This window comes from Papio anubis, chromosome 11 (genome assembly GCF_008728515.1).
Source record: "Papio anubis isolate 15944 chromosome 11, Panubis1.0, whole genome shotgun sequence".
Classification (NCBI taxonomy): domain Eukaryota; kingdom Metazoa; phylum Chordata; class Mammalia; order Primates; family Cercopithecidae; genus Papio; species Papio anubis.
In genome coordinates, this window is record NC_044986.1 from 68919997 (window position 1) to 68935190 (window position 15194).

The following is a 15194-nucleotide window of genomic DNA, read 5'->3' on the forward strand; positions in this document are numbered from 1 at the left end:
GCAATCCTCTATCTTATTTTCAATTATTGAATCTTTAAAGCTAGAAGGGCCCTTACAGCAAGCCTCTCAATTCATGAGGCCAATAAGGTTAAGTGATTTGTCTAATGACTATGGAAACCTCTGAGGCAGAAGTTGATCTCAAGTTTTCCATCTTCATGCCTACCATGCTACACTACCTTGGTCATATGGTTTGGCTGTGTCCCCACCCAAATCTCGAATTGTAGCTCCCATAATGCCCATGTGTTGTGGAAGGGACCTGGTGGAAGGTAACTGAATCATGAGGGTAGATCTTCCCTGTGCTGTTCTTGCGATAGTGAATAAGTCTCACAAGATCTGATGGTTTCAAAAAGGAGTTCCCCTGCACATGCTTTCTTTCTTGCCTGCCTCAATGTAAGATGTGTCTTTTCATTTTGTTTCTTTTTATTTTTTTTGAGACGGAGTTTTGCTCTTACTGCTGAAGCTGGAGTGTGATGGCGTGAACTCAGCTCACCGCAACCTCCGCCTCCTGGGTTCAAGTGATTCTCCTGCCTCAGCCTCCTGAGTAGCTGGGATTACAGGCATGCGCCACCATGCTGGGCTAATTTTTTGGATTTTTAGTAGTGACGGGTTTCTCCATGTTGTTCAGGCTGGTCTCCAACTCCTGACCTCAGGTGATTCGCCCGCTTTGGCCTCCCAAAGTGCTGGGATTACAGGCGTGAGCCACCGCACCCAGCCATAAGACATGTCTTTTCTTCTCCTTTGCCTTCTGCCATGATTGTGAGGCCTCCCCAGCCATGGGGAACTATGAAATCAAACCTCTTTCCTTTATACATTACCCAGTCTCGGTATGTCCTTATTAGCAGCAAGAGAATGGACTAATACACTTGGCAATCTCTCATGGAATATTTTTAGTGCCAGGTTAGATTCTTGGTCATGGTCAGATGGTAGCCATTGTCCAGTGGGAAGAGTACTGGGCTGGGAATGAGAAGATCTGGGTTCTAGCCTTAGCACTGCTTTGTGTGTTTGTGCGTGTGTGTTCTCTTAGAGGCCTCGATTTTTATTTATTTTTTTAAGGCAAGGTCTCATTCTGTTACCCAGGCTGGAGTTCAGTAGCATGATTATAGCTAACTGCAGCTTCAACCTCCCCAAGCTCAGGTGATCCTCCCACCTCAGTCTCCTGAGTAGGTGGGACTACAGGCACATGCCACCATGCCTGGCTAGTTTTTGTACTTTTTGTGGAGACAAGGTTTCGCCACTTTGCCCAAGCTGGTCTTGAACTTCTGGGCAGGAGAACTTCTAGGCAGGAGAATCACTCGAACCCAGGAGGTGGAGGTTGCAATGAGCCGAGATCGCGCCATTGCATTCCAGCCTGGGCAACAACGGTGAAACTCTGCCTCAAAAAAAAAAAATAAATAAAAAGAAAAAATATATAAAAATAAAAGACACATCTTACACTGTGGCAAGTCTTCAACTTTGATTCTCCCGCCTCAGCCTCCCAAAGTGCTGGGATTACAGGCATGAGCCACGGTGCCCAATGAGGCCTGACCTTTTAACTGGTCTCTGCTTCTATTTGTTCATCTCACTCTCAGATGCTGACTCAGTCCTATCATCTTTTCTTTTTTTTTTCTTTTTCTTTTTTTTGAGATGGAGTTTCATTCTTTCTCCCACGCTGGAGTGAAGTGGTGTGATCTTGGTTCACTGCAACCTCCACCCTTCCTCTGCAACCCCCCTTCCCCGGGTCCAAGCGATTTTCCTGCCTCAACCTCCCAAGTAGCTGGGATTATAGGTGCCCACCACCATGCCTGGCTAATTTTTGTATTTTTAGTAGAGACAGGGTTTTGCCATGTTGGCCAGGGTGGTCTTGATCTCCTGACCTCGGTAATCTGCGTGTCTTGACCTCCCAGTTTTAGGATTACAGGCATGAGCCACTGTGCGCAGCCACCACCTTTTCTTTCCTTGTACCAGGTGCAGCTGGTGTTGAAGGGTACCAGAGAACAGCATTGCTAGAGTGTTCCACAAACCCATGGTCTCCAACCTCAAGGCTGTTCAACAAACTCTAACTCATCTCCTGAATTCTAATAGCCTTATTATCAGTCTTTTCTGTTTCTATGCTTGCTCTTCTCCAAACTATCTTCCATAAAACACCCAGAGCTGTCTCTTTAAACGTAGATATAACCAGGTCATTTCACTACTCACAACTCTTTAATGGCGTTCTATTGTACTGTGAGTAAACTCCAAACTCCTTCCATTCCTATGAAGTCTTGCATGTTCTGTTCCTCATATCCCTCTCTGAGCTCAGCTCAGGCCATTCTCCTTTTTGCTCAGAACCTTCTATATAAACTAGTCCCCTTTCAGTTCTTCACACATGCCAGGTTTGTTTTTCCTGCTTGTTATGGACTGACCCCACCCCTCACCCCATTCATATGTTGAAGCCCTCCCTAACCCCCAGTGTGCCCAATGTGGTTGTATTTGGAGATGGGGCCCTAGAGGAAATAACAAGGCTAAATGAGGTCACAAGGGTGGAGACCTAATCTGCTAGGATTAGTGTTCTTATAAGAAAAAACACAAAGAGATTTCTTTCTCTCTTCATGCACACATACTGAGGAAAGACCGTGTGAGGACACATTGAAAAGGCAGCTACCTGCAAGGCAGGAAAAGAGCTCTTATCAGAAACTAAATCAGCTGGCACCTTGATCACAGGCTTCTAGCCTCCAGGAATGTGAGAAAATAACTTTCTCTTGTTAAAACCACCCAGTCTGTGGTATGTTGTTACAGTAGCCCAAGTAGGCTAATACAGTGTCTTGGAATTTGCCTATGTGATGTCCCACTTTCCAGAGCCTCCTTTTCCACCTCTCTCCTTTCTCTGCTTCTGTAATTTTCACTGAATATGCCTTCCAACTAGACCACTCTAATGAAACAGCCCTCTCAAAGGTCACCAATTATTGCCATTTCACCAAAACCAATGGATGTTACCACCTTTACCTTACTGGATCCTTGCTGTTATATGTGACATGGTAGACCCCTCAGTTCTTGAACCCTCTACTTCCTTGGCTTTGATTTCACTACTCTCTTTAGGTTCTTCAGGTATTCTCTTCTTTTTTTTTTTTTTTTTTTTTTGAGATGGAGTCTCACTCTGTTGCCCAGGCTGGAGTGCAATGGCACAATCTTGGCTCACTGCAACCTCTGTCGCTTGGTTTCAAGTGATTCTTGCGCCTCAGCCTCTGAGTAGCTGGGATTATATACGCGTGCCACCATGTCCACCTAATTTTTGTATTTTTAGTAGAGATGGGGTTTCACCATGTTGGCCAGGCTGGTCTTGAACTCCTGACCTCAAGTGATCCACCTGCCTTGGCCTCCCACAGTGCTGGGATTACAGGTGTAAGCCACGGCACCCGGCTTCTTTAGGTATTCTCTAACCATTTCTTCTAGATTTGCTTCCTGAGCTGCTTGAATGTTTGTGTCCCACTGGCTTCCGTCCTTGGCCCACAGTTCTTTTCTGTAAAATACCCTCCTTGGGCAATCTCATCTGTTCTTATGGTTGTAATGCTAACATGTGTTGTGATTCCCAAACCTATCTCAGATCTCTACGGTAACGTGAATATGCAGCCGCCTGCTGACCATCTCTGCTTGGATAGTCCACAGGCATCTTAAATTTAAGATGTCCATGACTGAACTCTTTATTTTCCCATCTAAACCAGTCTCTCTTTTAAAATTCTCAATTCCAGTTGGTGCCACCCTTTCCTAAACAAGACACTTGGGGTGATTCTGGACGCTCTCCTCTTCCTCACCCACTGCTTATTTCTTTTCTCCCTTTGGACCTTAGGTACCAGAAATGAATTAGGTGTAATCATTGGTTCATGAAATACTCTCATATCATTATGTTAGTACCTTCATATTAAATAATAAGCATACATTCCCATAGTTTCTTTTCTTCCTCCAGCCAAAGCTACCTACCTTTCCTTCTTTGAAGTGCTTCTTGAGCTGCCTCTGCATGGCGGTCAGCTTCTTGGACTGCACCCCACTGTAGGCAAGTAGCATGCCACCAAACTGCCTCTCAGTAATTCTTCCATCCACAGGGTCATGGCGTTCAAACTGGGAGGGAAACAGAAAGAGTGTTCCTGGGTCAATGGAAAGTATTTTGACATGGAATATGGAATGATCAGCTGTGTTTGATGGCAGAAAATAGCTGATGACTGGGATTATATTTTTGAACTACAATTCTCAGTAAGATCTGCAGAAACTAAGAAACAGAAGCTCTAAGTTCTTATCCCAGATCTGCCACTTACTATTGTCAGAGACAGTCAAACCAGAGCAACAGCATCTTGAGCATCTTGAGTAAGGGCTAGGAAAAATGAGGCTGGGACTTGCTGGGCTGCATTCCCAGGAAGTTAGGTATTCCTAGCCTCTAGATGTCTATGGTTAATGGAACAGATTGATAACGTTTACTGAACAGACCCAGACTCAGCAATGTCCTGACATCCTGATATCTTGTGAACAGAAGCATTCCTAATTTTGTTTTAAAGATAATAATATTGATTACTCTTCTAAAAAATTCAGAAAGGTCTGAGAGTATAATTTTAAAGAAGAGTAATATATTTTCAAGTTTCCCCAAAATACCAATAAAATGTTAGGACATTGATAGAGACAGGACTTACATATGAGACGCGAAATAAGAAAGTTGAGAGTGAATTTCTTTTTTTTTTTTTTTTTTTTTGAGACGGAGTCTCGCTCTGTAGCCCAGGCTGGAGTGCAGTGGCCGGATCTCAGCTCACTGCAAGCTCCGCCTCCCGGGTTCACGCCATTCTCCGGCCTCAGCCTCCCGAGTAGCTGGGACTACAGGCGCCCGCCACCTCGCCCGGCTAGTTTTTTGTATTTCTTAGTAGAGACGGGGTTTCACCGTGTTAGCCAGGATGGTCTCGATCTCCTGACCTCGTGATCCGCCCGTCTCGGCCTCCCAAAGTGCTGGGATTACAGGCTTGAGCCACCGCGCCCGACCGAGAGTGAATTTCTTTCAGCTCTCATTTCTTCAGTTAGCTCGGTAAGTTGATAGAGACCTAAATTTGTTTCCTCAGTGGTGAGACTGTGTCAATGAGCAAGACATAGAACTGTATTTTAATACAATTACTTTTGTATAAACCTGTGACAGTGATCATTTCCCCCCCCGCCCCCCCCTTTTATTTTAAGACGGAGTTTCACTCATTATCCAGGTTAGAGTGCAATGGTGCAATCTTGGCTCACTGCAACCTCCACCTCCCAAGTTCAAGAGATTCTCCTGTCTCAGCCTCCCGAGTAGCTGGGATTTCAGGCATGGACCACCACGCCTGGCTAATTTTTGTATTTTTAGGAGAGATAGGGTTTCACCATGTTGGCCAGGCTGGTCTTGAACTCCTGACCTCAGGTGATCCACTGGCCTCGGCTTCCCAAAGTGCTGGGATTACAGGCATGAACCACCATGCCTGGCCTAACAGCGACCATTTACTGAGCATGTACTACGGTCCAGGTATTTCACCCATATGTTCTTTTTTTTTAATGACTTTAAAAATTTTTTTTGTAAACAGAGATGGGGTTCTCGTTATGTTGCCGGACTGGTCTTGAACTTCTTAGCTTAAGCAATCTGCCTGCCTTGGCCTCCTAAAGTGCTGGGATACAGGTGTGAGTCACTGTGCTTATAGTCACTATAACAGCCTCTGGAGCAGCTATTGTTAGCTCCACTCTGCAGATGAGAAAACTGAGGTAACATGCAGCTACATGTGACAGAGCTGGGGTTTGAATTCAGCCCTATTTGGGTCCAAAGACTATCTCTCAACACCACACCATTTCCTACTTCTGAGTATATTCGCTTCCTGTAGAATAGCACTGTGTTGTTTTGGATAAACTTACACAGCCATGGGGCTTAGTCACATTTAAATGAGACACAAAACTATGTCCAAAGAAATCAACATCATCAATTATTAGGTGAAAGCCTCTTTTTCAGCACTGCCACTCAATATTTGATGTTTGTCACACCATCATTCTATAGAGCTGATTAATTTTTGACAATACCAAAAGTTTTCAGGATTCAATTTAAGTGTGACTTATGACTCAATTTACTATCCTGAAACAAAGTGGAGGACTGACAACATTTTGTAAATGGGCATACTTTCTGCAATGTTTAAATCAGATTTCACTGAAACCTGGGTAAAAGTTCACCTAAGGGCTTCTTCAATGCATGTGAAACAAGGCTGTGCTCCCTGCTCTCCAGGACAGACTTTAATGATTTAGAGTGTTCATTCTACCCTTATGTGGAAGGTTTCACAGCTGTGGGGAAATCCCATGTGTTGGAATTAGATGAATTTTCAGCTTTATCTCACCAGATAGATTCATGGTTGAAAAGTTTCTTGTTTGTGACACTGGCAGCAGCTGCAGCTTGCTCAAGGCTTACAAAAGGCCTTTATTTTCTGTTCTCCATAGGGGCACAAGGCCTCGCCTCTGTTTTGTTTCAGATAGTAAGGTCAATTTCCAGCGGAGACGCCCAAGCAACAATTCCAATGCTCAGATTACCATTTTTACTAATGTTCTTTGAAAACTCAGACTTGTCTTTTGGTAATGGGCTCTATTATGATTATTTTTAAGTGACTGGAATCTGAAAGGGCTTAAAAACAATCAACTTCCGCTTGTCCAAGTTGTATGGCCGCTTCGAAGCTTACTACTTCAGCTCTGCAATTTGATTTTGGGCAGCACCTCTCCTTTTAGGTTTTTAGGCTCTTCTGAGGCAGGACCCCCCTTATTTCTGAGGTCTTAAACATGGCTGGAGGGAGCCATGGAGATCTGTTTTCCTTTACACGCAAAACTGCTAATGGAAACAGACTTGAACTAATGTCTTATTTGTTCAAAATTTATTAACTGAAGACCTACTATGCTAAGGCTGGGGAAGTCTGAAGGTATATCTCAAGGACCTTCATTAGGGTTAAATTTTCTTTTTTTTTTTTTTTTTGTTGAGACAGAGTCTCGCTTTGTCGCCCAGACTGGAGTGCAGTGGCCGGATCTCAGCTCACTGCAAGCTCCGCCTCCCGGGTTCACGCCATTCTCCTGCCTCAGCCTCCCGAGTAGCTGGGACTACAGACGCCCGCCACCTCGCCCGGCTAGGTTTTTGTATTTTTTAGTAGAGACGGGGTTTCACCGTGTTAGCCAGGATGGTCTCGATCTCCTGACCTTGTGATCCGCCCGTCTCGGCCTCCCAAAGTGCTGGGATTACAGGCTTGAGCCACCACGCCCGGCTAGGGTTAAATTTTCAAGGGCAATAGCTAGACATCATGTGGCTGCAGGGGTCAAGTATACGCAGGGTGAAACACTGCTAATCCAAAAACCCCAAATCTGAAATGCTTCAAAATCCAAAACTTTTTTTTTGTTGTTGAGCGACAGAGTCTTGCTCTGTTGCCCAGGCTGGAGTGCAGTGGCATGATCTTGGCTCCCTACAACTTCCACCTCCTGGGTTCAAGTGATTCTCCTGCCTCAGCTTCCCAAGTAGCTGGGACTACAGGCATGTGCCACCATGCGCAGATAATTTTTGTAGTTTTAGTAGAGACAAGGTTTCAGTATATATTGTCCAGGCTGGTCTCAGACTCCTGACCTCAGGTGATCCACCTGCCTTGGCCTCCCAAAGTGCTGAGATTACAGGCATGAGCCACTGCACCTGGCCCCAAATCCAAAATTTCTTGAGCACCAACACTATGCACAAAGATCATGCAAAAGGGAAATATTTATTGGAGCATTCTGGATTTTTTTTTTTTCCAGACAGGGTCTTGAACTGTCACCCAGGCTGAAGTGCAGTGGCACAATCATGGCTCACTGCAGCCTCAACCTCCTGGGCTCAAGTGATCTTCCCATCTTAGCCTTCTGAGTAGCCGGGACTATAGGCGTGCACTACCACGCCTGGCTAATTTTTGTATCTTTTGTAGAGATGGGGGTATCCTATGTTGCCTGGGCTGTTCTTGAACCCTTGAGCTCAAGCTATCTGCCCACCTAAGGCCTCCCACAGTGCTGCAATTACAGGCGTGAGCCACAGTACCCGGCCTGAATTTTGGATTTTTGGATTAGTGATGCTCAACCAGTAAGTATAACACAAATGTTCCAAAATCTGAAACACTGCTGGTCCCAAGCATTTTGGATAAGGGATACTCAACTGCTATCTTAAGCTAGGACAATCCTGTGGGTGTACTCCTGGAGTGCCATATGCATGTAATCAATCCCCAAGGTCGTGGGAGGATCTTTTGAGGAAAGACACAGGTTATTACAAAATTATCATAATGTAGAAAAGTTCTAATTGCATATGTGGAAGCAATTCAAATTACTGGCTTATATTTTACTTCACCCAACCTATTTTCCACTAATGTTGGAACCTCTGATGTTCTACTTCAATGAAAATTAAAAGCCTCCACTGTGTTTGATTCTAAGGCACAGCATGTGTGCACTCCAGCACACTACCCACCATCTGCATTGTTTTTCCGTGTCTAGGAAGAGAGCTTAATCGCCTCACATTTCCCCTTCCGCAGCCATTGCCACTTTCTCAAATGGATACAAGCTGTTGTTTCCCTGTTATTCCCCAGGGGGCTGCAGGGTAGGCAAAGAGGAGCCAAAAAACTGCAAGGTTTTTCCTGGCTTTCTGTTCACACTGCGCCTCTTGTTCGCACCCCTGTCCCTTGTCGTTTTGGAAGGACAGATGGTCTACACGTATCTAGATGAAATTACTTAAGAATGGAAAGCCAGGAAAGGAAGAAAACATGTGTTATGAACAAAGGCCAAAAGTAAGGTTAGAAGCATAGTAAAAGGAAAAAGAAATCATTATCTGCAAGTGGGTCTTCATTTATTGAAGACTTTTGAGGTTAACGTATCCAACAAATGTAAACAGCCTTCTTCTCTTTCATACAGTTATCTTTCAAGGGACTCTGTCCATTCCCCAGAGTAAATCCCATCCTCATACAAGTTTTCAGAATGATAAATTTTGGGCACCAGGTATAGTGGCTCATGCCTGTAATCCCAGCACTTTGGGAGGCTGACATGGGTGGATCGCTTCAGCCCAAGAGTTCAAGACCAGCTTCAGCATCATAGACCCAATCTCTAAAATATATATATAAATATAGAAATATAAATATAAAATATATAATATATATTTATATATTAAAAAGAATGATAAATTTCTTGATAGGCTTCTGAACTGTGCAGTGCAAGATTGCATAGTGATCTCAAGCTGCTGAGCTGAACACATCTGTGTTTTTGAATCTGATAGTATGTAGCTTTTGAGGTCCTAATCATACCACTGCAGCTACTATCAGGAGTCTCAGAATAACTGTGTTATGCCCACCTAAAGGAAAATGATTACAGGCAAAGTTCTTGACTGTAAACCTACCCAGTGAGCATGACATACACATTTCATAGTTTGAATGGAAATCTATATTACTGCAATTGACAAGGGACACTCAAGAGCCAAGGTCAGACTGCCAGGAGCCTGAATTTTCTTGATCTTTAAAGAGGCAGCTTTATTGCAAGCACTAACAAGGTTGTCTTTTGACTAGCTCGCAAACTGAGGAAGAAGGTTCACAATCTAGAACAGAGGCAACACAGTTTAGTGCCCTCAGCAGGGGCCAAAACAAGTCATTAGTGTCTTGGCCCATAAGATTATAGATTACCAAACTCAACTGCTAGAGTTTTCTACTTCCAATCTAAACATTCCTTCCGTTTTATTTTATTTTTATTTTATTTTTGAAATGGAGTTTTGCTCTTATTGCCCAGGATGGAGTGCAATGGCACGATCTACAATGCAGCCTTCACCTCCTGGTTCAAGCAATTCTCCTGCCTGAGCTTCCTGAGTGGCTGGGATTACGGGCGCTCGCCACCATGCCTGGCTAATTTTTTGTATTTTTGGTAGAGATGGGGTTTCACCAAGTTGGCCAGGCTGGTCTTGAACTCCTGACCTCAGGTGATCCACCCGCCTCAGCCTCCCAAAGTGCTGGGATTACAGGCGTGAGCCACTGTACCTGGCCTCCTTCCATTTAAAAATGGTTTTTTTTTTTTTTTTTTTTTGAGACGGAGTCTCGCTCTGTCGCCCAGGCTGGAGTGCAGTGGCGCGATCTCGGCTCACTGCAAGCTCCACCTCCCGGGCTCACGCCATTCTCCCGCCTCAGCCTCCGAGTAGCTGGGACTACAGGCGCCCGCCACCACGCCCGGCTAGTTTTTTGTATTTTTAGTAGAGACGGGGTTTCACCATGTTAGCCAGGATGGTCTCGATCTCCTGACCTCGTGATCCACCCGCCTCGGCCTCCCAAAGTGCTGGGATTACAGGCTTGAGCCACCGCGCCCGGCCTAAAAATGGTTTTTAAGAAAAAATTTCAGGTTGGTGATCAAATCAACTGACTAAATGATGAGTACCAATCAGAACAGTCAGACGAGGAAAAGGTTAACCCTCCAGCCTGACAGCCCAAACCACGAAGATAATAAGATTAACGCATGAATTTATTACAAGATAATAACAATCAAGAAATATTTGACTGAGGGTACCAGGGAAAAATATTTTAGATTTGGAACAAAAGGTTTCAAGGTTTGATATGTTTTGGTTTCATTCCACAGAAGGTAATATACTGAAGTGACTAAGAATATGGACTTTATAATCAATCAGGAAGGCCTGGATCCAAATTCTGACCTGAACCCATACTTGCTGGCTGTGACTTCTAGGAAGTGGCTTACCCATTCCGCGGGTTCAAATCTTCTTACCAAAAAATAAATATAATATTTGTGATCTCAAAGTGTTGTTTGTAAGGATTAAACGGGATAATATATGTAAAGAAATTAGTACAGAGTTTGACACCCAGTTAACATTCAATAAATGGGCCAGGCATGCTGGCTCACACCTGTAATCCCAGCACTTTGGGAGGCCGAGGTGGGAGGATCACTTGAGGCCAGGAGTTTGAGACCAGCCTGGCCAACATGGTGAAACCCTCTCTCTACTGAAAATACAAAAATTAGCTGGATGTGGTGGTATGCACCTGTAATCCCAGCTACTCGGGAAGCTGAGGCAAGGGAATCAGTTGATTCCAGGAGTTGGAGGTTGCAGTGAGCGAAGATTGTGCCACCAGGCACTCCAGCCTGGGTGACAGAGCAAGATTCTGCCTCAAAAAAAAAAAAAAAAAAAAAAAAAAAAAAAAAAAAATCAATAAATGTAGCAATTAATTTTATTTATTATTTAACACATTAGAATGACTTCAAGATTAAACTACTTAGAGTTGCTTAAAGCAGAACACCAACTTAATAACCTGTACCATTGCTGTAATTATAAAACAGAAAATCTGGCATAAAGGAAGAGCTCAATAAATATGTATTGAATGAACACAGACAAAACACCAGAAAATTCACAACACTTCTGTCCTATTGTTGGGAAGGATTCCTATCTAAGGCAAGGAATATCTCTACGTTTATCTCTTAATATCTAATTCCATGATACTGATTTCTATAAGGATAGTCTTGAGAATGCCATTCATTTTGGCTAATCAGTAACATATCTGAGTGCTTATACTTGCCAGGTACTGTCCTAGGAACTAACCTTTGATAATTCTCACAATGCTATATAACAGGTAATAGTATTACTCTATTTCATAGACAGAGAAAAGTGAAATAACTTGCCCACACAGTTAATGTGGAGAGAAATTTCTCTTTGGTCTCAGTATCAGAACAGTTGATATGTTCTTATTTTAAAGTCAATGTGAATCACGTTTTCCTTTTTATCCTGGTTACTGGAAAGCTTATAGTCAAGTTTGTGGGCCTCTTCTAGAATAGGAGACGTTATGACTTACACTTTTCATATTAACCTTACTTTTCTTAAAAGAAAGTTAGGCTTTCTTTTGCTTTCTTCTTTCTTTTAACTTTAATTTTTCAGAAAGTTTTTACTTTTGTCTCACTGACTGTACTTTTTATGACTTTCTGAAGTCCCTTCTTGAAAAAGGCAAGATTTTAAAAAATGGTATTAGACATCTAGGCTGTTTCATTTTTTGTCTGTGATAAATACTTGATAAACTTTTTCTGAACTTAATTTTTCATCATTATTTTAGCAATTAATCCCTAGAAACAAAATTTTGAAATATAAATTATGGGCTCTTTAAATTTTTATTGTGAAATATTTGACATATACATAATAATACATATAAGACAAGTTATGAAGCATAATAAAACAAACACCACGAGCCTCCCACTTACCCTGAGAAAGGAAGCATCAGCACTCCATTTGAAGCCCACGCCCTGCCTCCCTTTTCTAGTACATTATTATTATTATTATTATTTTTAGATAGAGTCTCGCTCTGTTGCTCAGGCTGGAGTGCAATGGCATGATCTTGCCTCACTGCAATCTCCACCTTCCAGGTAAAAGTAATTCTCCTGCCTCAGCCTCCCAGTAGCTGGGACTACAGGCATGTGCCACCACGCCTGGCTAATTTTTGTATTTTTAGTAGAGACGGGGTTTCACTCCATTGGCAGGCTGGTCACGAACTCCTGACCTCAGGTGATCCGCCTGCCTCAGCCTCCCAAAATGCTGGGATTACAGGCGTGAACCACCATGCCTGGCCTATTATTTTCAATAGTTTAAAACAGAAGTTTGTATTCCTAAACAATATACTGTTTACTTTTGCTTCCTTTCAAACTTTATAAAATGGTATCACACTGGATATATTCTTTTGCAATTTGTTTTTTTAAATCCACATTATATTTTAAGGATTCCTACATGTTACAACATTTAGCTGTGCTTCTTTCATTTTTACTGTTATAGATTTCTACTGCTTTGAATATACCTCTATCTATCTATCTATCTATCTATCTATCTATCTATCTATCTATTATCTATCTATCCATCCATCCATCCATCCATCCATCCATCCATCCATCCATCCATCCATCCATCCATGCATCCATCCATCCATCTATTTCTTTGAGATGGAGTCTTGGTCTGTCACCCAGGCTGGAGGGCTGTGGTGTGATCTTGGCACACTGCAACCTCTGTCTCCCGGGTTCAAGTGATTCTCATGCCTCAGCCTCCTGAGTAGCAGGGATTACAGGTGAGCACCACCACGCCAGCTAATTTTTGCATTTTTAGTAGAGACGGGGTTTCGCCATCTTGCCCAGGCTGGTCTCAAATTCCTGGCCTCAAGTGATCCTCCCACCTTGGCCTCACCAAGTGCTGGGATTATGAGTGTAAGCCATTGTGCCCAGCTTCTACCACTATTTACGTATCAGTTTTCCTACAAATGGACGTCTCCATTATTGTCAGCTGTTTGCTATTATGAACAATGCTGTTATGAACATTCTTAGGTAAGTGCGCTGGTGAAAGAAGAACAAGAGTTCTGAGACTAGGGTGTATATCTGGACGTGGAACTGCTGGCTTTTCAAGATAATGCCCAATCATTTTGCAAAATAATCACACCAACACTTTTTATCTGCTATGTATAAGAATGCCCACTGCTTTGCATCATCATCAGCACTTAGTATTGTCAGTTTTTATTTTTTGCCAGTCTCCTGGGTCTAAAAATGGTAGAGATAAACTATTTAATGCTTCCGATGTAGTTTGCCAAATTAATTTCCAGAAAGATGTATCAATTTGTAATCCCACTAGTATATATGAGAATATGCATTTCTTAGGATCCTTAACAAAATCAAACATAATAAAAAATTTTTGCTACAGGAAAAGTGACAACTCATTTTAATTAGTATTTCTTTGATTACTAGGTTGACCATTTTTCTAACATATGTAGTGGTCATTTATATTTCTTCCTGTGTGAATTTATGTTCTTTGTCTATTTTTAAAAATAGCAATGCTGATATTTGTCTCATTAGCTTAAGATTAAAAATATTTGTTTTTTGTTAACGTATTGCTTTTTTTTTTTTTTTTTTTAATTTGAGACAGGGTCTCACTCTGTCACCCAGGCTGCAGCATAGTGGTGTGATCAACGCTTACTGCAGCCTCAACTTCCTTGGCTCAAGCAATCCTCCCACCTCAGCCCCCTGAGTAGCCAGGACTACAGGCGTGTGCCACCATGCCCAGGTATGTTTTTAAAAATTTTAATACAAATAAATATAAAAACTAAATTTTCATTTTGTAGAGATGGGGTTTTCCTCTGTTGCCTAAGATAGTCTCAAACTCCTGGCCCCAAGTGATCCTCCCACTTTGGCCTCCCAATGTGCTGGGATTACAGGCGTGAGCCACCATGCCTGCCAATTTTTTTTGCCCAGTGTATTTGCCCATTTGCATTGCTATAAAGGAATACCTGAAGCTGGGTAATTCATAAAGAAAAGAGGTTTATTTTGGTTCTTCAGGCTGTAGGGGAAGCATGGTGCCAGCCTCTGCTTCTGGTGAGGGCTTCAGGGAGCTTACAGGCATGGTGGAAATTGAAGCGGGAGCAGGCATATCACACAGTGAGAGTGCGGAAGAGAGAGGGGGAAGGTTCCAAGTTGTTTTAAAAAACCAGCTCTCATGTGAACTACGAGAGCAAGAACTCATTCATTACTACGGGGACGGCACCAAGCCATTCATCAGGGATCCACTCCCAGGACCCAAACACCTCCCACTAGGCCCAGCCTCCAACATTGGGGGTCACACTTCAACATGAGATTTGTAGAGGACGAATATCCAAACCATATCACTCAGTTTGCCCATCTGTTAATTTTGTTTAGGTCTGTTTTATGTGTGGAAATTTGAAATCTTTATTGTAGTCAAATGTGTGGATCTTTTTTTTTTTTTTGAGATGGAGAATCACTCAGGCTGGAGTGCAGTGATATGATCTTGGCTTTCTGCAACCTTTGCCTCCCGTGTTCAAGTGATTCTCCTGCCTCAGCCTCCTGAGTAGCTGGGATTACAGGTCTGTGCTACCATGCCCAGCTAATTTTTGTATTTTTTAGTAGAGATGAGGTTTCACTATGTTGGCCAGACTGGTCTTGAACTCCTGACCTCAGGTCATCCTCCTGCCTTGGCTTTCCAATGTGTTGCGATTACAGGCGTGAGCCACTGGCGCCTGGCCTGTGGATCTTTTTCTTCGTAACTTGTTTTTTTTGAGACAGAGTCTCGCTCTGTTGCCCAGGCTGGAGTGCAGTGGCGCAATCTCGGCTCATCACTGCAACCTCCATCTCCCGGGATCAAGTGATTCTCCTGCCTCAGCCTCCCGAGTAGCTGGGATTACGGGTGCATGCCACCATGCCCGGCTAAT

The 15194-nt window shown here is 43.1% G+C and overlaps 1 protein-coding gene across 7 annotated transcripts in view; it reads right to left on the reverse strand.

Moving 5' to 3' along the window:
• The window catches only part of MICU1 (mitochondrial calcium uptake 1), a 264855-nt gene that overhangs the window by 52797 nt on the left and 196864 nt on the right, over nucleotides 1–15194 (reverse strand). For all 7 annotated transcript variants that reach the window (XM_031652265.1, XM_031652264.1, XM_017962952.2 and 4 more), the window contains one exon: nucleotides 3934–4071. In XM_031652265.1, the coding sequence (XP_031508125.1) occupies nucleotides 3934–4071 (138 nt within the window). The remainder of the gene's footprint in view (nucleotides 1–3933; nucleotides 4072–15194) is intronic.